The sequence below is a fragment of the Microcaecilia unicolor genome, chromosome 2 (genome assembly GCF_901765095.1).
Source record: "Microcaecilia unicolor chromosome 2, aMicUni1.1, whole genome shotgun sequence".
In the NCBI taxonomy this organism is placed as follows: domain Eukaryota; kingdom Metazoa; phylum Chordata; class Amphibia; order Gymnophiona; family Siphonopidae; genus Microcaecilia; species Microcaecilia unicolor.
In genome coordinates, this window is record NC_044032.1 from 102,195,881 (window position 1) to 102,218,228 (window position 22,348).

At 45.5% G+C, this 22,348-nt stretch overlaps 1 protein-coding gene across 2 annotated transcripts in view; it reads right to left on the reverse strand.

Moving 5' to 3' along the window:
* Positions 1 to 22,348, reverse strand: part of DEPDC1B (DEP domain containing 1B) — a 163,706-nt gene that overhangs the window by 39,665 nt on the left and 101,693 nt on the right. For both annotated transcript variants that reach the window (XM_030192280.1, XM_030192279.1), the window contains exon 7: positions 20,039 to 20,179. In XM_030192280.1, the coding sequence (XP_030048140.1) occupies positions 20,039 to 20,179 (141 nt within the window). The remainder of the gene's footprint in view (positions 1 to 20,038; positions 20,180 to 22,348) is intronic.

The window sequence follows — 22,348 nt, forward strand, 5'->3', positions numbered from 1 at the left end:
AGAACTATGGTGGTGGGAGGAATAAGGTCAAGCCTGGTGTGAACTCCAACTCTTAACAAAACACACACACATCCATAAACACACTCTCTTCCTCCTTACACTCATGGAGCACTGGTGGGTAAAGGATGCCTGGAGCTTGAGCAACAATGGGAGCGGAGGATGGAGGATTACTAGACTAAGGCAGAGAAGAGTAGAGAAAATGGGGCTCTTTCCCTCCTCCTCTCTTCCTTCATGACCTAATTGTTCACCCCATGGCTCTTCCTACCTAGGATTTCCTCAGTGATACTAGTTCTCCCAAACAGCAATCCATAATCCTTGGTGGTCCTCAAGTTCCCCCCATTATGATGGTCAATAATCCTCCCCCTCTGTAGCCTTACACGTCTAGCAATCTCTTCTATTCCTGTGGCCAGTAAGGCACAGACTTCTTCAAGCTGGAAATCAACTGGCTCTCAACTGCTTGGAGGATGAGACTAACTGTACTGCCTGCTCTCCTCACTCAATCTCTCCTCCTTCCATATCCTTTTCATTGTTTGTCAGCGTTTGCTCCCTTCCCACTTTGATCCTCTCATATACCTTGGTTCATCCAATCCCTTACTCAGACCCCACAGCACCTCTTCACTCTCTTCACTTACCCTCCCCATAACCCTTTCAATGCTCTCTCTTGCCCCCAAACACATCACCTCTCACTTTTCTTCCCTGTCTTATTCTTCTCCCCCCTTCCTTCTCAAGCCCATCAAAAGGCAGAGGTAATGGGGTTTGAGAAGTCAGCACAATAAGCAGGACAATGAAGAAGTTGACACACCAAGTAGTGGAACCAGCTTTGAGCCCGACAGGAATTCACATCTCCTCTCTTTGACCTTTTTCTATTATACCTCTTGGACACCTCAGTAGTGCAGAAAAATCATATAAAAATAAAGGCCACATGGCTGCTCCAACAATTCTGCCTTTTCTCTGCTTCTTCCAGGAGTTAGGGAGACAGAAATGATCCATGCCAGCCAGAAGCTCTGTTGTATTTCTGGTGAATACCAGAAATTAAGTTTAATTGGCACACATTTAAAACTTATAAGCAGAAATGACAGTTAAGGCCAAAGCATAAGCTTTGAAGACTAAAACTTGTATGAAGTAGTGCCAAAGTAATGCCTTTCATCCCTCTTACAGGTTGTCCAAGTATGGGTGGGGCTGGGTGTACCCAAGTAAGTGAACATTTTTAGGTTGTTTTAAATAGGCACAAAGACCCTTACTTTGTTGTTGTAGTTATTTATTTTTACAAAACACCAGCACAAACCAGCTGAAATCATGGCTATAATGTGGCTGTGTACATTTGCGAAAGCTCGGGAGAAAGTATAAATTTATGCAGCTGCAATAGGTGTATATTTTATAACATATAAGCATACTTCATGACTATCTGCACTTTGCCCCTCCCCCAAACATATCTACACCTAGGTCACATACATAACATGTATTTCTACACGTGGAGTAATTTTATAAGAAGACTTTTACAGACATAAAAATTGTTGTTGTTCTTCTAACAGATATTTTCCATCAGGTACACAAATTGTCAACACCACTGCACATAGTCAGAACCAGTGCTTTTTTTGTGATGGTACGCGTCGGTACGGTGTACCGGCACCTTTTTTGTGCAGTCTGGCTCACCTGCCCTTCCCTTCCATTCGTTCACCCAGCTGTGCTCCTTGTGTTGCAAAACTTTTGTTTACCCGAAGTCACGGTGAACCGGCAGTGAAAGCAGCAGGCAGGCTCGCCTCCACGTCGCTCGCTTTCCTTCCCTCTCAGCGCATCCCGCCCTCCTCTGATGTAATTTCCTTTCTGCGAGGGTGGGACGCGCTGAGAGGGAAGGGAACCAAAGTGAGCAACGAGGAGGCGAGCCTGCCTGCTGCTTTCACTGCTGGTTTGCCGCGACTTCGGTAAACAAAAGTTTTGCAATGCAGGTAGCACGAACGGAAGGGAGCGGGCAGGTGAGGGCAGGCAGGTGGGGCTGGGGTTTGAATGATCTCGGGGGCAGGTAGAGGCTGGGGTGAGTCAGTGGACATGGAAGGGAGGGGGAGGGGAGAAAGGAGAGGAGAATCGCTGGACATGGAGTGAAGAGAGGAGAGGACGTGAGAATTGCTGGACATGGAGGGAAAAGAGGAGAGGAGAGGAGAATGCTGGACATGGAGGGGAGAGAGGAGAATCGTTGGACATGGAGTGGAGGGGAGAGAGGAGAGGAGAATTGCTTGACATGGATGGGAGGGGAGAGAGGAGAATCATTCTGGACATGGACTGGATGGGAGGGGAGAGAGGAGAATTGCTGGACATGGATGGGAGGGGAAGGCAGGGAAGAGAGAATTGCTGGACATGGATAAGAGGGGAGGGCAGGGGACAGAGGCGAATCGCTGGACATGGATGGGAGGGGAGGACAGAGAAGAGAGAATTGATGGACATGGATAGGAGGAGAGGGCAGAGGAGAGAGGAGAATCTCTGGACATGGATGGGATGGGAGGGCAGGGGACAGAGGAGAATCGCTGGACATGGGAGGGGAGGACAGGGAATAGAGAAGAATTGCTGGACATGGGAGGGGAGGACAGGGAATAGAGAAGAATTGCTGGACATGGGAGGGGAGGACAGGGAATAGAGAAGAATTGCTGGACATGGGAGGGGAGGACAGGGAATAGAGAAGAATTGCTGGACATGGGAGGGGAGGACAGGGAATAGAGAAGTATTGCTGGACATGGGAGGGGAGGACAGGGAATAGAGAAGAATTGCTGGACATGGGAGGGGAGGACAGGGAATAGAGAAGAATTGCTGGACATGGGAGGGGAGGACAGGGAATAGAGAAGAATTGCTGGACATGGGAGGGGAGGACAGGGAATAGAGAAGAATTGCTGGACATGGGAGGGGAGGACAGGGAATAGAGAAGAGTCGCTAGACATGGGAGGGGAAGGCAGGGGAGAGAGGAGACATGCTGGACATGGATGGAGGGGAGGGAAGACAGGAATGAGATGCACATGGATGGGAGGGGAGGGCAGGGGAGAGAGGAAAAATGCTGGAAATGGATGGAGAGGGGAGCAGGAGAATTGCTGGACATGGATGGATGGAGGGGTTGGCAGGGAAAGAGGAGAAATACTGGACTTGGATGGAGGAGAGGGGAGAGAGAATTATTGCTTTATATGGATACAGGGGAGGGAAGAGAGAGGAGAAATGCTGGACATGGATGGAGGGGAGGAAAGAAAAAAGAAGATGCACATGGATGGAGATGAGGGAAAGAGAAGAGAGGAGAAAAACTGCACATGGATGGAGAAAATAGGCAAAAGCTGGATCCACATTATACCTCCTCCAGTCAATTCCACAGAGGAGGACCCAGCATTTACTTATGGATGCAGGGCAAGAAATGAAGAAAAAATTAGGAAAGTAAAGAAATAAACGGAAAGGAAGCCCTGGAAATGGAGTTAAGAGAACAGATAGAGAGCAGCAGAATCAGAGACTGGGGCCAATATGGATAGAAAAACAAAATCACCAGACAACAAAGGTAGAAAAAAAATCATTTTATTTTCATTTTAGTGTTTGGAATATGTCCAATTTGAGAATTTACATCTGCTTTCTTATTTTGCACTGGGTATACTGGAGCTGTAACAGCTTACAGAAATTATTTATAATGAAAAAACAAATCACGTTATTTTTTTTCTCCTATACTAGTATAATATTTTCAATGATGTCTGTTTATATATGCCATGGCTGGTATAAGGGGTGTGGCTATCATAGGGGCGGAGCCATATGTGGTGACCCTGCCCATAATGAGTACCAGCACCTTTTTTCTTAAAAAAAAAAAAAAAAAAGCACTGGTCAGAACTCACATCTTAGTGTAAAGTTCTGAGCCTGTATGGCCCTTCCTATGCTCAGTAGTCTCTTTTGTACCTCAATTTCAAACCACAAGAATTAAAATAACGTGGGATAGACTGTGTGCTTAATCAATCCTGCTGCCTATAGACAGCTGTTACATATTACATAAGTATTGCCATACTGGGAAAGACCAAAGGTCCATCGAGCCCAGCATCCTGTTTCCAATCCAGGTCACAAATACCCGGCAAGATCCCAAAAATGTACAAAACATTTTATACTGCTTATCCCAGAAATAGTGGATTTTCCCCAAGTCCATTTAATAACGGTCTATGGACTTTTCCTTTAGGAAGCCGTCCAAACCTTTTTTAAACTTCGCTAAGCTAACCGCCTTTACCACATTCTCTGGCAACGAATTCCAGAGTTTAATTACACGTTGAGTGAAGAAAAATTTTCTCGGATTCGTTTTAAATTTACTATATTGTAGCTTCATCACATGCCCCTAGTCCTAGTATTTTTGGAAAGCGTGAACAGACGCTTCACATCTACCCGTTCAACTCCACTCATTATTTTATAGACCTCTATCATATCTCCCCTCAGCCACCTTTTCTCCAAGCTGAAGAGCCCTAGCCGCTTTAGCCTTTCCTCATAGGGAAGTCGTCCCATCCCCTTTATCATTTTTGTCGCCCTTCTCTGTACCTTTTCTAATTCCACTATATCTTTTTTGAGATGCAGCGACCAGAATTGAACATAATATTCGAGGTGCGGTCGCACCATGGAGCAATACAAAGGCATTATAACATCCTCATTTTTGTTTTCCATTCCTTTCCTAATAATACCTTACATTCTATTTGCTTTCTTAGCAGCAGCAGCACACTGAGCAGAAGGTTTCAACGTTATCATCGACGACACCTAGATCCCTTTCTTGGTCCGTGACTCCTAATGTGGAACCTTGCATGACGTAGCTATAATTCGGGTTCCTCTTTCCCACATGCATCACTTTGCACTTGCTCACATTAAACGTCATCTGCCATTTAGACACCCAGTCTCCCAGTCTTGTAAGGTCCTCTTGTAATTGTTCACAATCCTCCCGTGATTTAACGACTTTGAATAACTTTGTGTCATCAGCAAATTTAATTACCTCACTAGTTACTCCCATCTCTAGGTAATTTATAAATATGTTAAAAAGCAGCGGTCCCAGCACGGACCCCTGGGGAACCCCACTATTGGCAATAATGTTTTGCCTATGATAAGATGGACTAAGAAGCTACACAAATGGATGACACCCAAACATAGGGCTGTTCACATATTTAAACACTGTCTCATATTTAGGAGCAGTTTGAAACAAAAAGCTAGTACCAAGAGTTGTCACATCATACAGACAGGCTGGCCAGCACAGCTTGATCAAAGGCTCTGTCCTTTACTATGGCTTGGTCGAAGCAGTAGTGAAAGTAACTATATGGCATAAAACCAGGCCACCACTTTATGAAATTTATCCAGTAAAGTAAACTTTAGGAGAGCCACTATAGGTGCAGCGGCTGCAATCTACTGAGACTTTGTTAGTGCTTAATGGAGTAGTCATTCGTTCATAACTGGGTGTAATATGCCAGCTAATTTGCTAGAGTTCTTTTGGCAACTGGTATACCAATTTTTTCTTTTTTTTTTTTTTGGGGGGGGGGGGGGGGGGGGGGTCGAAGTCATAGGAAACAAAAGGTTACTCTGATTTTTCAGTTGATTCAGTTCCATTTGAGGCAAAAAGCACTGGCCTGTTTACTGTCTGGAGTGTAAAGGCCTCCTATGTGTAGATTTCTATTTATTTATTTAATGTATTTATATCCCACATTTTCCCACTAATTGCAGGCTCAATGTGGCTTACACTAATCTGTAGGAAGGCTACAGTACATAAAATACAATTATACAGTTGATAGTAAAATAGTAAATATCCTTTAAAACAACAATATGTAAAAGATAATAAAGTTAATTAGTGTCCTTGAACCTTGTTAAGACTAAAAGTTGAACAGAATTATGTTGAACCTGGAGAATAAGCTTTTTTAAACAGTACGGACTTCAATAATTTTCTGAAATTTAGGTAGATCTGGGTAGATTTTACTGATTTGGGTAAGGCATTCCACAATTGTGTGCCTATAAAAGTAAAATTGGAGGCATACATAGATTTGTACTTGAGACCATTACAATCTGGGTAGTGTAAATTCAAGTAGGATCGTGAGAGACTGGATCTATTTCTAGGTGGTAAATCTACGCATAATTAAACTCTGGAAGTCGTTGCCGGAGAACGTGGTGAAGGCGGTTAGCTTAGCAGAGTTTAAAAAGGGGTTAGACGGTTTCCTAAACCACTACTAAATGGACTTGGGAGAAATCCACAATTCCAGGAATAACATGTATAGAAAGTTTGTACGTTTGGGAAGCTCACCAGGTGCCCTTGGCCTGGATTGGCCGATGTCGTGGACAGGATGCTGGGCTCGATAGACCCTTAGTCTTTCCCCATTGTGGCATTACTTATGTACTTATGAGGTTTTCGACAGAAATTAGGAAGCACTATTTCTTCATTGATATGGATAGGTGTTGCAACCTTGGACTAAAGTGGGGACAAGTTTTATTATGATGAAACTATGTACATTTCATAGGTTACTTGGGAGTTCACATATACTTCTATTTGAGGTAACATTTACTAAGAAGAGCACTTTCCATGTAAGGTGTTTAAGTGAAGCAAGCTCCCATACAGTGGAATTGTGACCACTCAGGAAAGCATCAAATGAAATTTTTTTACACCTGAAATTATATACCTGGTAGAGACTAAATGCTGCTCAATTTCCTCAATAACAGAGATAGAAACTTTAGACTGAGATGATTAATGCTGGAAATCATTGGAGCCCACATGGTGGTAGAACTGCTAACCTTTTTTAGAAAAGGAAACTAGTTCTGCCAAGGGAAATATGGTACTATGAGAATCTTGGCACTTGGCCTTTGTTGAAAGTTGTACAAGGTGTTTGCTGTGAGTAGAATGGGTGGAGAGGAACATATACATAAGAGTTCAGATCCATGGAATTACCTGTGTATCTAGGGCTAGTGGTTGGACCAGTAGAGAAGCACCTTCACATTCTTGCTGGGGGCAAACAGTTTGAACTGTGGGGTCCTCCATCCTGAAAGATGGTCTGCAAGGTTGCTGCAAACACGGTCCACTTGCTGAGGCTCGAGAATTCTGCTGAGCTTGTCAGCTATATGGATCTGAACTCCAAGAATATAGCCAATTGCATCCATATACATGCTGGCTACGTGTATAAGCATTTTTAGGATCTAGGGCATACAGCCAGTTTCTCCTATTTAAGAATGAAAGAATGGAGGAAAAGAGCATTCATCTTGAATTTCTTCTTGTGAACAGGAGATCTAGCTCACTGATGAGGTGCAAGCCTACAGTATTCTTTGGAATGAGGAAATACCTAGAGCAGAAGCCTAAATTCTTTTCCTGTGGCAGAACGGACTCTGTGGTCTTGGACTGATAAAAACCTAAGAGTTTGGCATGGGTCTAGGGTAGGTGAATTCAGTGTAGGGACTGATAAACCAGAGTTGATTAGCCTGTTCTGACTATTAGGACTTAGGAATCTGTCACATTCTCTAAAGATGAAAGGAAAAAGTGATCACCCTCCGCTTCTCCCCACACACAAACAGAAAAGAAAGGCTGCATTTGAGCAGGGGTTCTGACTATGACAGATCATAGTAAAAAAAAAAAAAAAAATGCTGCTGCTTTGATTTAGTGGGCGTAGCTTAATTTGGTTGGGCCCTTTTTTATTTTAAGGCTTGAAAAAGACAGGATATGCTGTAACTGCTGAGGTTGATTTGGTAAAGGTAAAATATCTTATGGTAATAAAAACCTTTGGTGCACCTAGAGGATGAAACAAATGGGGGCAGAGTAGCAGAAAGATGTTGTAGAGTGGAGCAGTGATCTTTTATAATATCCACTGTCTGTTTCACTTTATTGCCAAATAACAAATCTTCTGTGCAAAGAACATCTACCAGCTTGGACTGAACACCCTCATGTAATTCAGATATGAACAACCATGCAGCAATGGCAGAAGTAGAAAATTTGGATGAGAATTATAAGGCATCATACTAGGGCTGCACATTTAACATGTTTTGAACGCAATTAACACTCTAAGCTCCCTGCTCCTTCCCCGCTACCTCACATCTCTCTTTTTTCCCTTCCCCTCCTCCTCCCACCCCCCCCCCCCCCCCCCCCCCCCCCCCCCCGGTGCTCCAGCATTTCAAGGCCCTCTGAATGCCTTCCGTTTACAGCCAGCAGTGCTAAACACACTGCTTCTATCTAGCCTGAAAACCTCTATCTGTAGCATTCTGGTGCAGGAAATGGGACTTTGCATCAGAGAAGGTAGGATGCTACAGAGGAGAAGAGTGTGTTTATGGCTGCTGGCTGTAAAAGGCAGCGGAGAGCCAAGGGAGGAGAGGGAGGGGAGAGGCAGGCAGAGATGCTGGAATCCACAGAAGGAGGAAGAGACATGCAGAGTGCAGTGGGGAAGGGGAAGGAAAGGAAGGACTGTAGGGGCAAGAGTGGGCTTGAGATAGGTGGCAGTGTTGGATCCCCTGGGAAAGTGATCATAACATGATCAAGTCTGAGATACTATCAAGGATGAACCCGCAAAGAAAATCTACTGCAGCTGCATTTAATTTTCGAAAAGGCGACTATAATAAAATGAGGAAAATGGTGAAAAAGAAACTAAAAGGACTGGCTGCTAAGGTTAGGACACTAAATCAGGCTTGAATGTTATTCAAAAATACCATCTTGGAAGCCCAATCCAGATGCATTCTATATATTTGCAAAGGTGGAAAGAAGAGAAAACGAGAGCCAGTATGGTTAAAATGTGAAGTAAAAAAAGAGCTATTACAGCCAAAAGATTGTCCTTCAAAGAATGGAAAAAGGATCCAAATGAAGAAAATAAAAAGCAACATAAGAACTGGCAAGTCAGATACAAGCACTAATAAAGAAGGCTAAAAAAGAATATGAAGAGAAACTTGCCACAGAGGCTAAAACTCACAGTAACAAATTTTTCAGGTACAACAGAAGCAGAAAGCCTGCGAGGGAATCCATGGGACCATTAGATCATGAAGGGGCAAAAGGGGCACTAAAGGAGGACAAGGAAATAGCAAAGAAACTGAATGAATTCTTTGCTTCGGTCTTTACGGAAGAAGATATAAGAGATCTGCCTGTACCGGAAATGGTTTTCAAGAATGATGATGTGGAGGAACTGAAAGAAATATTGGTGAACTAGGAAGATGTACTTAGCCAAACTGACAAATTAAAAACAGTAGTAAATCACCTGGACCAGATGGCATACATCCAAGGGTTCTCAAAGAACTCAAGCATGAAATTGCTGATCTGCTGTTATTAATATGTAACCTATCATTAAAATCATCCGTAGTACCTGAAGATTGGAAGGTGGCCAATGTGACATCGATTTTTAAAAACGGATCTGGAATGATTGGGGAAATTACAGACCAGTATGCCTGAAATCCATGCTGGGCAAAATTGTGGAAACTATTATAAAGAAAAAAATTACAGAACACAGACAAACATGGTTTAATGGGACAGAGTCCGCATGGGTTCAGCCAAGGGAAGTCTTGCCTCAACAATTTGCTTCATTTCTTTGAAGGCATGAATAAACATGTGAATAAAGGTTAGCCGGTTGATGTAGTGTATCTAGATTTTCAGAAAGCTTTTGAAAAAGTTCCTCATAAAAGACTCCTGAGAAAATTAGAGTAATGGGATAGGAGGCAAAGTTTTGGTGTGTATTAAGAATTGGTTATTGGACAGAAAACAGACGGTAGGGTTAAATGGTCATTTCCCTCAATGAAGGATGGTGAACAGTGGAGTGCGCAGGGATCTGTATTGGGAAATGGTCCTATTTAATATATTTATAAATTATATGGAAATCGGAACGATGAGTGAGATGATTAAATTTGCAGATGATACAAAATTATTAGAGGTTGTTAAAACACATGCAGACTGTGAATTATTGCAGGAGACCTTAGGAAATTGGAGGAATGAGCATCCAAATGGCAGATGAAATTTAATGTGGACAAATGCAAGGTGATACACATTTGAAAGAATCCAAACCATAGTTACCTGATGCTAGGGTCCACCTTGGGGGTCAGCATGCAAGAAAAAGATCTAGGTATCGTCATAGATAATATGCTGAAATCTTCTGCTCAGTGTGTGGTGGCAGCCAAAAAAGCAAACAGAATGTTAGGAATTATTAGGAAAGGGATGGTGAATAAGACCGAAAATACTATAATGTCTTTGTCTCACTCCATGGTTTGAATGCACCTTGAGTACTACGTTCAGTTCTGGTTGCAGTAGCTCAAAAAAGATCAGAATTAGAAAAAGATCAAAGTAGAGCGACCAAAATGATAAAGGGGATGGAACAGCTCTCATATGAGGAAAAGCTAAAGAGGTTAGGGCTCTTCAGCTTGGAAAAAAGAGACAGCTAAGGGGAGAATGTGGTAAAGGCGATCAGCTTAGCGGGGTTTAAAAAGGGTCTGGACAGCTTCCTAAAGGAAATGTCCATAGACTTGGAGGAAAATCCACTGCTTATTTCTGGGATATGCAGCTTAAAATGTACTGAGCTTTTTTGGGATCTTGCCAGGTATTTGTGACCTGGATTGGCTACTGGGGATGCTGGGCTTGATGGACCTTTGATCTGTCCCACTGTAGCAATACTTTTATGTATGTACTTATGAGATACGACTGAAGTCTACAAAAACCTAAGTGGTGTAGAACGAGTAGAAGTGAATCGATTTTTTACTCATTCCAAAAGTACAAAGACTAGGGGACACTCGAGAAAGTTACATGGAAATACTTTTAAAACAAATAGGAGGAAATATTTTTTCACTCAACGAATATTTAAGCTTTGGAACTCTTTGCCGGAGGATGTAGTAACAGCGGGTAGCGTATCTGGGTTTAAGACAAATTCCTGGAGCCATGGGGGAAGCAACTGCTTGCCCCAGGATTGGTAGTATGGAATGTTGCTGCTAATTGGGTTTCTGCTAGGTACTTGTGACCTGGCTTGGCCATTGATTGGAAAACAGGATACTGGGCTAGATGGACCACTGGTCTGACCCAATATGGCTACTCTTATTTTCTTTATGTTCACTTCCGCCGCCATAGTCGCACCCAGGAGCAAAGGAAAGAAAGAAAACAGTGTTACTCATCACGTGGAAGGCAGTAGCGGCAATTTCCTGCACTAGTCACCACCAAACAGGCTCCCCAAGCTCAGACTAAGTTCTCCCATGCCAGCGCAGCAGCAGTCCTGCTGTGTGCGTGCTTTCCGTGCTGTCTGCCTCAAGTTTGGGTTTTTTTTTTGGTTGGTGAAGGAGGCACAGCCCACAACAAAACAGCCAAGACAGCAGAAGTGATGGGAGGCAGGGGAATTAAGGGGTCAGGCAGGGACCTGGAGACCAGGTCTGCCCCCAAGGATGACACCGCTTGGCCAATCACCCCCAAACTCAACTGGCAAAGGCCCAGAAGCTACCCCACAGAAAATGAATTCAAGAGCTGGTGAGATGTCGTCCACCACCTGCTGGAGATACAGATATACTGACTAATGAAGGGGCTGGTCATTTGGTATCACTGTCTTCAGTCTAGTAATGTCTAGCTCCACATGCTGGTAGACGGACACAACCCACCAGTTTCTGGATTCACCTGCTGCTGAGGGTAAGGAAGATATTAAAGAATTTATAATACTCTTCTTTATTTTTCCCTTTAAAGACGGAAAAGAAAACAGATTAGATGATCAGGTCTTATGCATTAAAACGGACAAAGCAAAACAATTTGTTAGATATGAATCAGCAAAACCATGAGATAGTTTGTACATCAAACAGGCTAATTTTAAAACATGAGCTGCCACCAGCAACCAATAAACTTTGAAATTAACTGAAAGAAGCATAGTTATATCATCTGCATAACTGAAAGACACAATCCCAAGACTCTCCAATGCAAATCCCAAAAGAAATGCCTGTTTTTTTTTTTTGTTTGTTACATTTGTACCCCGCGCTTTCCCACTCATGGCAGGCTCAATGCGGCTTACATGGGGCAATGGAGGGTTAAGTGACTTGCCCAGAGTCACAAGGAGCTGCCTGTGCCTGAAGTGGGAATTGAACTCAGTTCCTCAGTTCGCCAGGACCAAAGTCCACCACCCTAACCACTAGGCCACTCCTCCACAGCCTGGTGCATCAAAAGCACAAATTCCATTGAAAAAGGCAGCTGAGAAGTAGATTCATCTGTAGGAAGCCCAGGGAAAAATAATAGGAGCCCGAGAACCTACAGGCTGAAAACCTGACTGGCAAGGGGTACCCCAGGACTAGATTTGGGGAAACACTGGTCTATTCAATGTGCAGTATAGCAAGTTATGAAGTTGGAAATTTGATCCTTGTTAAGGGTTGGATGGGTGCTAAGAAGTCAGTTCAATTGCCAGGTCATAACTTTTATTATTATTATTACATTTGTACCCCGCACTTTCCCACACAATGCAGGCTCAATGCGGCTTACATAGTAATTTGAAATACAAAGTTAATAGAATTTTAATAAAACAGTAGTAAAACAATGTAAAGTTGGGCTTAGTAGTATATGATAAGTTGAGCTAGATAATACATGACTAGGATAAAAGAGGTAGATAGGATAGGATAGTGTTCAATTGTTTGTCATGGTGGAACAATACTAAATGCTGGTTTATGCTTTGGTTTTTTTTTTATGTTGTATATTTTGTGCATAGAATATCTCAGCCGAAATCCAGGCCAAAGTATCAGCCTGCCTGTCTGACATTGCTGCCTGGATGTCTCAGCCAGCTGAAACTAAACATGACCAAGACTGAGCTTCTCATCTTTCCCCCTAAACCAATGTGGGATACAAATGTATCAAACAAACCTCTCCTCCTCCCCCATTCTCTATTTCTGTGGATAACACTCTCATCCTTCCTGTCTCATCAGCTCGTAACCTTGGGGTCATCTTCGACTCCTCCCTCTCCTTCTCTGCACATATTCAACAGACTGCTAAAACCTGTTGTTTCTTTCTCTACTAGCCGTTGAGCCCTTTAAAACGGACTACTATTGGAATGGGGGTTTTCCAAGGCCTCCCCCCCCCCAAGGTCGCCGCTACCGGTACCTCCCCCCCCACCCGGAGTCGCCGCCACCCCTCCACCCGGCCCGGGCCCTCTGTTCGCTATTAATTCAACTTACATCGCCGCAGCACGCAGATCAGCTGAGCTCCCGTCGGCCTGGCCTTCCTTCTCTGCCTGTGTCCCGCCCTCGCCAACAGTTCATCACACGAGGGCGGGACACAGGCAGGTAAGGAAGGCCGACCGGAGCTCAGCTGATCTGCGTGCTGCGGCGAGGTAAGTTGAATTAATTGCGATCAGAGGGCCCGGGCCAGGTGGAGGGGTGGCGGCAGCGACTCGGGGGTGGGGGTTTACCGGTGGTGGTGACCTCGGGGGGGGGGGGGGGGGGGTGCAGTCTCCCTCTCTGTCCCGCCCCCGTAATCACGTATTGATGCGGGGGCGGGACAGAGAGGGAAGTCTTTACTGCGCATTTGCGAGTGAGTTTGGTCACTCGCCGTTTATATGTGTGTGTGTGTGCGTGAGAGAGAGAGAGAGAATGTGTGCGATACACAGACTCTCTGTGAGCAGCCACCCATGTCCAGCGACCCTCCTCTCTCCCCTACCCCCCCTCCAGCCACCCATGTCCAGCGACTCTCCTCTCTCCCCTGCCCCCCCTCCAGCCACCCATGTCCAGCGACCCTCCTCTCCCCCTGCCCCCCTCCAGCCATCCATGTCCAGTGACTCTCCTCTCTCCCCTGCCCCCCTCCAGCCATCCATGTCCAGCGACTCTCCTCTCTCCCCTACCCCCCTCCAGCCACCCATGTCCAGCGACCCTTCTCTCCCCCTGCCCCCCCCCAGCTACCCATGTCCAGCGACCCTCCTCTCTCCCCTGCCCCCTTCAGCCACCCATGTCCAGCAACCCTCCTCTCCCCCTGCCCCCCCCCCTCCAGCCACCCATGTCCAGCGGACTCTCCTCTCTCCCCTGCCTCCCCCCCTGCCACCCAGGTTGTCCAGCGAATGCTTCGGGGCAAGCAGGCAAGATCCCCAATCTTGCCTGCCTGCCCGCTCTGACCCTCCCCCGGTGCTGGATCGCTCTTCAAATTGGCCGCCGAGACTTCCAGCTGAAGTCTTGGTGGCCATTTTGAAGAGCGATCCAGCAGCGGGGGATGGTCAATGCCGGCAGCGGGCAGGCAGGTAAGACTGGGGATTTTTCCTGCCTGCCCCGAAGAATTTGCTGGACAACCTGGGTGGCTGTAGGGGGACAGGGGAGAGAGGCAACCGGGGGGGGGGGGGGCAGTGGCTGCGGCGACCTCGGGAGGGGGTGGAGCGATGGTGACCTTGGGGGGGAGGGGTGGTCGGCGGTGGCAGCGGCCACCTTGGGGGAGGGGCGTGGCGATGAGGGTGGCAGGGGCGGGGGTAGCAGTGGCTGCGGCGACCTCGGGAGGGGGGAGCGATGGTGAACTGGGGGGGAGGGGTGATCGGTGGTGGCAATGACCTTGGGGGAGGGGCGTGGCGGCGGTGAGGGCGGGGCCTCGTGCTGCTGTCGTGCGGTTGGTAAGTGCTGCGTGTGACGTCAGTCTGGGCTTCAGAGCCTAGCAGACCAACTGCGAAGAAAACCATGGACACAGGCAGCAAGATAGAACGTTGGGGGTGAGAATTATTATATAGGATAAGTGCATTCACTCTGCAGCTCCTCAGTACCTCTTCACTCTCATCTCTCCCTACATTTCTCCCTGGGAACTCCGTTCAGTGGCTAAATCTCTTTTATCTGCACCCTTCTCTTCCACTGCTAACTCCTGACTCCGTTCCTTTTATCTTGTTGCACCATATGCCTGGAATAGACTTCCTGAGCCGGTACGTCAAGCTCCATCTCTGGCCGTCTTCAAATCTAAGCTAAAAGCCCACCTTTTTGAAGCTGCTTTTAACTCCTAACCCTTATTCACTTGTTCAGAACCCTCATTTTATCATCCTCACTTTAATATTCCCTTATCTCTTGTTTGTCCTGTTTGTCTGTCCTAATTAGATTGTAAGCTCTGTCGAGCAGGGACTGTCTCTTCATGTTCAAATGTACAGCGCTGCGTACGTCTAGTAGCTCTTTAGAAATGATAAGTAGTAGTAGTAATAGAATAGTTTTCCTGCTTGGTTTGGGGGTGGGGGGAAGAGCAGCAAGTGGTAGGGACCTCAGTTTAGTGTTGGTGGTGGGTAATTCCACACCCCTCCCCCCAATCAGCATTTATCTATCCACCATTTTTTTTTTTTTAAAGAAACACATGCATTCTCCACAAACATATACTATCACTTTTTTTTGGCCCCCTCCACAATCTCCCAGGTCTGCAATCACTAACCTTGGCCTTCTCACCTGTTCACTTGTAGGTGCAGCAAGGGTGACAATAAAATATTTTAAAACCTTTGATCTCAAGTTTTTTTTTCAATTTATGTAGATTTTAATTTCTCAAGCCTTTCTTTATTAAGTGTATCTCTTTCCATACTCCTCCTCTCTGATTTCTAAGTGTTGTAGTTCTGCTACCCATTTTTTAAAATTATAAACTGCTTTAAAAACCTGACTGTATTAAGGAGTATATAAAATGACTAAATAAAATGTATTTCTAGGTTCCATTTTTATCTATTACCTTTTCCTTGATTTTCTTTATCCTACCTATACTCTCATTCTTCTCTCCCTCTACTTCTGTTGCATTCAACCCCCTTGGCTCATCATCTCCTCACACATTTTTTTCTCCCCACTCACTCACTCTTCCCAGGCCTCTAATTCCCTTAACCTGTCACCCCTTTCTTCCTCCACACTGACCTCCTTGTTCCTCTTCCATACCACCATGCTTTCTCTCCACTTCTGTCCCTTCTCACTTTTCTCCCTTTTTTTCAGCTCCTTTTCCCCTCTTCATATTTTATTTTGCTTTATTCCACCTCTCTTCATACCCACCTTCTCTCCTTCATTTTCCCCTCCCCAACTCTTTCCTTTTCCCCTCTCCCCCCCCCCCCCTCTTAATTCTCCCATCTCTCACCTTCCCCTTTCCTAGCACACACTTTCTCTTTTCTTCCTGCCTTGGGCCCTCTTTCTTTCCACTGCCAGACACTGAAATAACAAAAAAGCCCACAAATAGAAGCTTAGTATATCATAACACCACCAAATCCAAGAACTCACACTGTACCAATTCTACCAATAAAAAGTCAGCATGGCAGATATTTTAGAACACCAGAAAACCTCCAGTTGGAAAGAGAGAACAAACTGAACCTGTGTGTTAATGGAATCCCTCATCTAGGTTACATGTGGAAAACAAAGACCATCACCTAGTAAAGAATAAGAGAGCATAAATTAAAAATAAGTATATTTATTTAATACCATTTATACCCCATATAGATAAGAAACTGGAATGGAACACCCTAAAAGCAGACCCTGTGAGCAGTGGAACACTGAAAAAAAAAGAAAGAAATGCACATTTTCAAAATTGACATTTCATTCTCAAAGAAATGAAAATAAATATTTTATGCTTTTTTTTTCTGATCATTAAATTTTTCCAGTTGAATTAGTCCTGGCCTCTCTATCTCCACTACTTGTGCTTGCTGTTTTTCTCTTAAATCCTGTTCAAGCATCTCAACTCCATCTTCCACATATTTTTTCTTTCCCTGTCTTCCCTTTCACCCTCACCTCTAATCTCCTAAGATTCTTCTGCTTCATCTTTTTTTCTGTATGTCTCCTAAATGCCTATAGGTAGATTTTATCCCCCCTCCACTTCCTAAGCTTATCTTTCTAGTTTTCCCATTTCTACTCGTCTCTCAGCCACTTTCTAGTTCCCCATTTTTATCCTCTGTATTCATCCCCCTCCAGCCTCATCTACCTCCACCTCTCATCATATCACCAACCCCAGTTCCTTCCCTGTGACTCATTCCCTCTCCACCTCCAATTCTTTTCTTACATCTTATCCCCTTATCTAGGCTCCCATTTCCACTTTTACTTCCCCATTTACACCCTCTCTCACCGCCTTAAAAAGTCTGCTCCTTTCTTTGTCTCTCACCATCTTCATAGCCCTCTTCCTCTCCTTTCTCCTGCTTCTCTGTTATACCTAGCATCCGTTCTCTGCCTCTTCTCCAGCATCTGCCTTCCTGGCTATTCATTTGCCATTCCCCAGCATCCATTCTTATGCTCTTCCATGACTAACTTCCCTTTTTTTATGCCCTTGCTTCTCCCACCACCATACCGTCTTCAACCTCTCCCCCTCCCCACATCAGCACCCTGCTTTTATTGCCATTGGATCCTTTCCCTAAAAATTAGCCCCATCTCTCAATGGAACCTCCAGCCTCAGCATCGGCCAGTCACCTCTTTCTTTCATCTCCACTATCTGCCAGTTAGCTCCCTTTTTCAAGTCACCAGCTTCCTCTTTCCAGCCCCAGCATCAGATGCTTCTTTTAAGATGATGCCCCTTCTTTCACTCTACCATGTGCCAGAAACAGATTCCTTGTTTCTCTCCCAACTCCCAATCCAGCTTCTCTCTCATTTCCCTCTTTCCTACTCTCTGTGTTAAGTACATAAGTACATAAGTAGTGCCATACTGGGAAAGACCAAAGGTCCATCTAGCCCAGCATCCTGTCACCGACAGTGGCCAATCCAGGTCAAGGGCACCTGGCACGCTCCCCAAACGTAAAAACATTCCAGACAAGTTGTACCTAAAAATGAGGAATTTTTCCAGTCCATTTAATAGCGGTCTATGGACTTGTCCTTTAGGAATCTATCTAACCCCTTTTTAAACTCCGTCAAGCTAACCGCCCGTACCACGTTCTCCGGCAATGAATTCCAGAGTCTAATTACACGTTGGGTGAAGAAAAATTTTCTCCGATTCGTTTTAAATTTACCACACTGTAGCTTCAACTCATGCCCTCTAGTCCTAGTATTTTTGGATAGCGTGAACAGTCGCTTCACATCCACCCGATCCATTCCACTCATTATTTTATACACTTCTATCATATCTCCCCTCAGCCGTCTCTTCTCCAAGCTGAAAAGCCCTAGCCTTCTCAGCCTCTCTTCATAGGAAAGTCGTCCCATCCCCACTATCATTTTCGTCGCCCTTCGCTGTACCTTTTCCAATTCTACTATATCTTTTTTGAGATACGGAGACCAGTACTGAACACAATACTCCAGGTGCGGTCGCACCATGGAGCGATACAACGGCATTATAACATCCGCACACCTGGACTCCATACCCTTCTTAATAACACCCAACATTCTATTCGCTTTCCTAGCCGCAGCAGCACACTGAGCAGAAGGTTTCAGCGTATCATCGACGACGACACCCAGATCCCTTTCTTGATCCGTAACTCCTAACGCGGAACCTTGCAAGACGTAGCTATAATTCGGGTTCCTCTTACCCACTCGTTCTCTTCCCAGTCCTTTATAGCATAGTCCACAGCCCTCCTGCCCTGCACCTACCTCTAGTCCCACCTTCCCTCAGACATTCTTTGCTCCTGTCGCAGGTCCAACTGACAGAGGTTAGAGGAGGGAATGGGCCATTGACTCTCCTACACAAGTGCAAGGCTTTGCTAGTCCCACCCACTCTGATGCACACTTCCTGCTGCTTTGGGGTGGAACTGGCAAAGATTTGCAGAGTGCTTATGGGCAAGGCTCTGCAAACAGTTCTTTTTTTAATGCTGACAGCTGGAGTCACAATGGGGTAAAGAAGGCCTGAGAGGAGGAACAGATTAGAGACAGATTGTATTAGAACAAGAATAGCCATGTTGGGTCAGACCAATGGCCCATCTAACCCAATTATCCTGGTTCCAATGGTGGCCAATCCAGGTTACAAGTACCTGGCAGAAACCCAAATAGTAGCACCATTCCATGCTACCAATCCCAGGGCAAGCAATGGCTTCCCTATGTCTGTCTCAATAGCAGACTATGGGCTTTTCCTCCAGGAACTTGTCTAAACCTTTTTTAAACCCAGATATGCAGAGTTGAGTGAAAAAATATTTCCTCCTAATTGTGTTCATGTTCCCTGCAGTAACCAAAGTAATTAACAAGTACTGTGCATTGCTCGAACTCCGTGTTGAGAACAGATGAGGAGAGCTGGATTACATGAGGGGTGGGGGGGAGCACTTGTGTGTGTGTCTGAGCGCATGTGTGTCCTCCAACTACACCTATGTGTTTTCTGTTATGAACCAGGGTTCTACTCTTTCTGTGGCATTTCTTTTTTTGATGCCTACACATTTTAGTTTATTATTTTACAATTTATGCTATTTATTGATTCATATAGAAGCAAAATGTCAGAACTAATGGGAAACCAATAAAGTCTAATATTGCTGTTAATAATTGTTAGTTAAAATGACATAATTATTCTATGACATTGCTTTATCTGAATAGCACTTACTTTATCAAATGCATTAAATTATAAATAGCAATATCTTTGAAAATCCATTGGGGATCTGACCAGGGGCGTATCTGAGGTTCGGCGGTAGGGGGGGCAGGGGCTAGAGTGAGGGGGCACATTATAGCCCCCCCCTACCGCCGTTAACACTCCCTCCCTCCCTCCCTCCCCCGCCTACCGCCGTCACCTACCCCGAGGTCCGCTTCCTCCGGCTTTTTAAAATATTGCTTCAGCTGGCGGGGGACCCCAACCCCGCCGCGATCTTTAACTTTTTCATCCTTGTCGTGCAGCGCGCTGTGAAAGCTGCATGCCTCTTTAGATCCAGTTGGATGGAGTCTGTCTGACGTCACAGCACATTGACATTATAACGTGCTGCGACGTCAGACTCCATCCAACTGGAACTAAAGATGCATGCAGCTTTCACAGCGCGCTGCACGATGAGGATAAAAAAGTTAAAAATCGCGGCTGGGCTGGCGGGGGGTTGGGGTCCCCCGCCAGCTGAAGCAATATTTTAAAAAGCCGGAGGAAGCGGACCTCGGGGTAGGTGACGGCGGTAGGCGAGGGAGGGAGGGTTAACGGCGGTAGGGGGGTCCGGGGCAAAATCTGCGGGGGCCCAGGCCCCTGTGGCCCCACGCAGATACGCCCCTGGATCTGACATAAAATGAATAACTGACAAAGCATTCATTTTTTGCACAGAATGCATTTTCTGGCACTTACCCAAAACATTTACAAAAGCATCAAAAAGTTGGTATGTGAGAAGAGGTTCTTTCAGATGGCTATGATAATCTGCTATGGTCTTGAAGATATCCCTTTCAAAGCCCACATATATTGGTTGCGTCATATCTGAAAAATCAGGCCCTGAAAAAGGAAAATAATTATTTTAGTGTATACCTCTGTATTAGGCAACTTAGTTTTGGTCCAAAGATAATATGGAAAGTTGCTTAAAACATAATAATAATAAAGTATAAAGTATGCTTGAGTGCATTTCCCTACTTAATCCATTAAAACGGGTTCGTGCAGTGCAGGCTCTTCCACAAGGCAGATGCCTAGGGCAGCACAATTTGGTGGTGGTGGTGGGGGGGGGGGGTGGCATTGGAAATTGGTCTCCAGATTTCTTCTCCATCCTTTCTTCCCTCCCTCTATCTACCCTGAGGTGATCAGGGCTTATCTTCCTTTGTCTGGGGTAGTGACACAGCAGTCAGCAGCTATAGAAAATGAATGGTGGCCAGCACAGGGTTCTTGAGCATTAGGGCATGCTCAACATCTACTGGGCTCCCAATCCCTCTGAAACAAAGTTCAGAGGGGACAAAAACCAACAGGCCTTGAGCATACTGGCCACGATGCAACTTCTGTAACTGCCAACTGCTGTGTTGCAGCCATAGAGGAAAGGAGGTAAGCCCTGAACGCCTCATATTTTTTTTTGGGGGGGGGGGGGGAGTAGGGAAAGACATATACTATGCTATACAGCAAGGAGGGAGGGAAGTAGGAAGAGATACTGGGAACTGGGGGAGGGAAGGGTCATGAAACGCCTAGCCACCCGCTTAGGGTTACTCCAACACAGCTCAGGTTCGCCTGCATCTGCCGCTCGTGCTCTACAGTAGCAACCTTCTCCAACCGACTGGGTCCCAACCGCCTCTGGGAGAGTCTCCCGCTCTCAAATTATCCCCAGTGATTTCTAGGTTACTGGAGGCCACATTCCCAGTGATCCCACAGTTCCCAGAAAGCACTCACAGACCCAACACACAAACCACCAGGATTCTTTATCAGTCTAGACGAAGACGCAATAAACTAAACTGTTTATTGTCTTTAAAAATTGAAGTGTAAAAAAAATGTGCAATCAGCAAACAATGACAGGTAACTGAAATATGGATCAATTATAACACTAACTAAACATTTGTTTACTTTCTAAAAAGTACCTGGGAAGATCAGGACATGTGGAGGGGCATAATCGAATGTCGCCGGCCAAATAGATCGCCGGCGATCTATGTTGGCGGTGGCGCTACAGCTGGCCCGAACCATATTATCGAAAAAGATGGCCGGCCATCTTTTTTGTCGATAATATGGTTTAGCCCGCCAAATGCCGTGGAGTTTGCCGGGTTTGAGATGGCCGGGTTTGTTTTTCAGCGATAATGGAAAGTTATGTCGGCCATATCAAACCCCGGCCAAATTCAAGGCATTGGCCGTGGGAGCAGCCAGCATTTTTAGTGCACTGGCCTCCCTGACATGCCAGGACACCAACCAACCACCCTAGGGGTCACTGTGGTGGACTTCAGAAAAGCTCCCACGTGCATAGGTCCCTTACTTTGGGAGCTGAGCCCCCCAAACCCACTACCCACAAATGTACTGCACCACTAAATTTGCTCCAGGGACCTGCATACAGCCTCTAGGACTTATTGCTGCTGTATAACTTTGGCACACCAGTTCACACATGAAGACTAATCTCTCTGAAAAAGTCCTTTCTTGAAATAAGCACGTTTACTCACAGTTAACTGCAGATCAGAGGTTGTGCCCCACTGGCAAAGAGTCCCCTGGCACTAAGATTAGCAGTAGGTTAGAGCTGGCACAATGGTGTACAATGCCCTCTTTCAGCACCATTCAAGGTAAGAACTACGTTCTCTAACGTGGGTAACACAGGAAAGGGAACTAAAACTGGCTTACAAAAATGGCCACTACCGCATGGACTACAACAGGAAACAAAACAGGGCACACTCTGACCCAGTTAGCAGGGGGGAAAAAGCACCATGGGAGTAGAGCCCAGTACCCTACACCCACCACAATGCATTGCTAATGTGACTCTGCAGGGCACCTAATAGAAAAGGTGTCACACTCACCCGAGAGCCACATCGCAACCAGGGAAAGGCTGTCAGAGGATACAACACATTCTGCTGTTATGGAGGTGGGTACAGCATTTGAGGCTGGCATACAGGCTGGCAAAAAAGGTTTTTAGTTTTATTTTTTTAGTACGGAAGGGGGTTGGTGACCATGGGGGGAGTATGGGGAGGTCATCCCCCATTCCCTCCAGTGGTC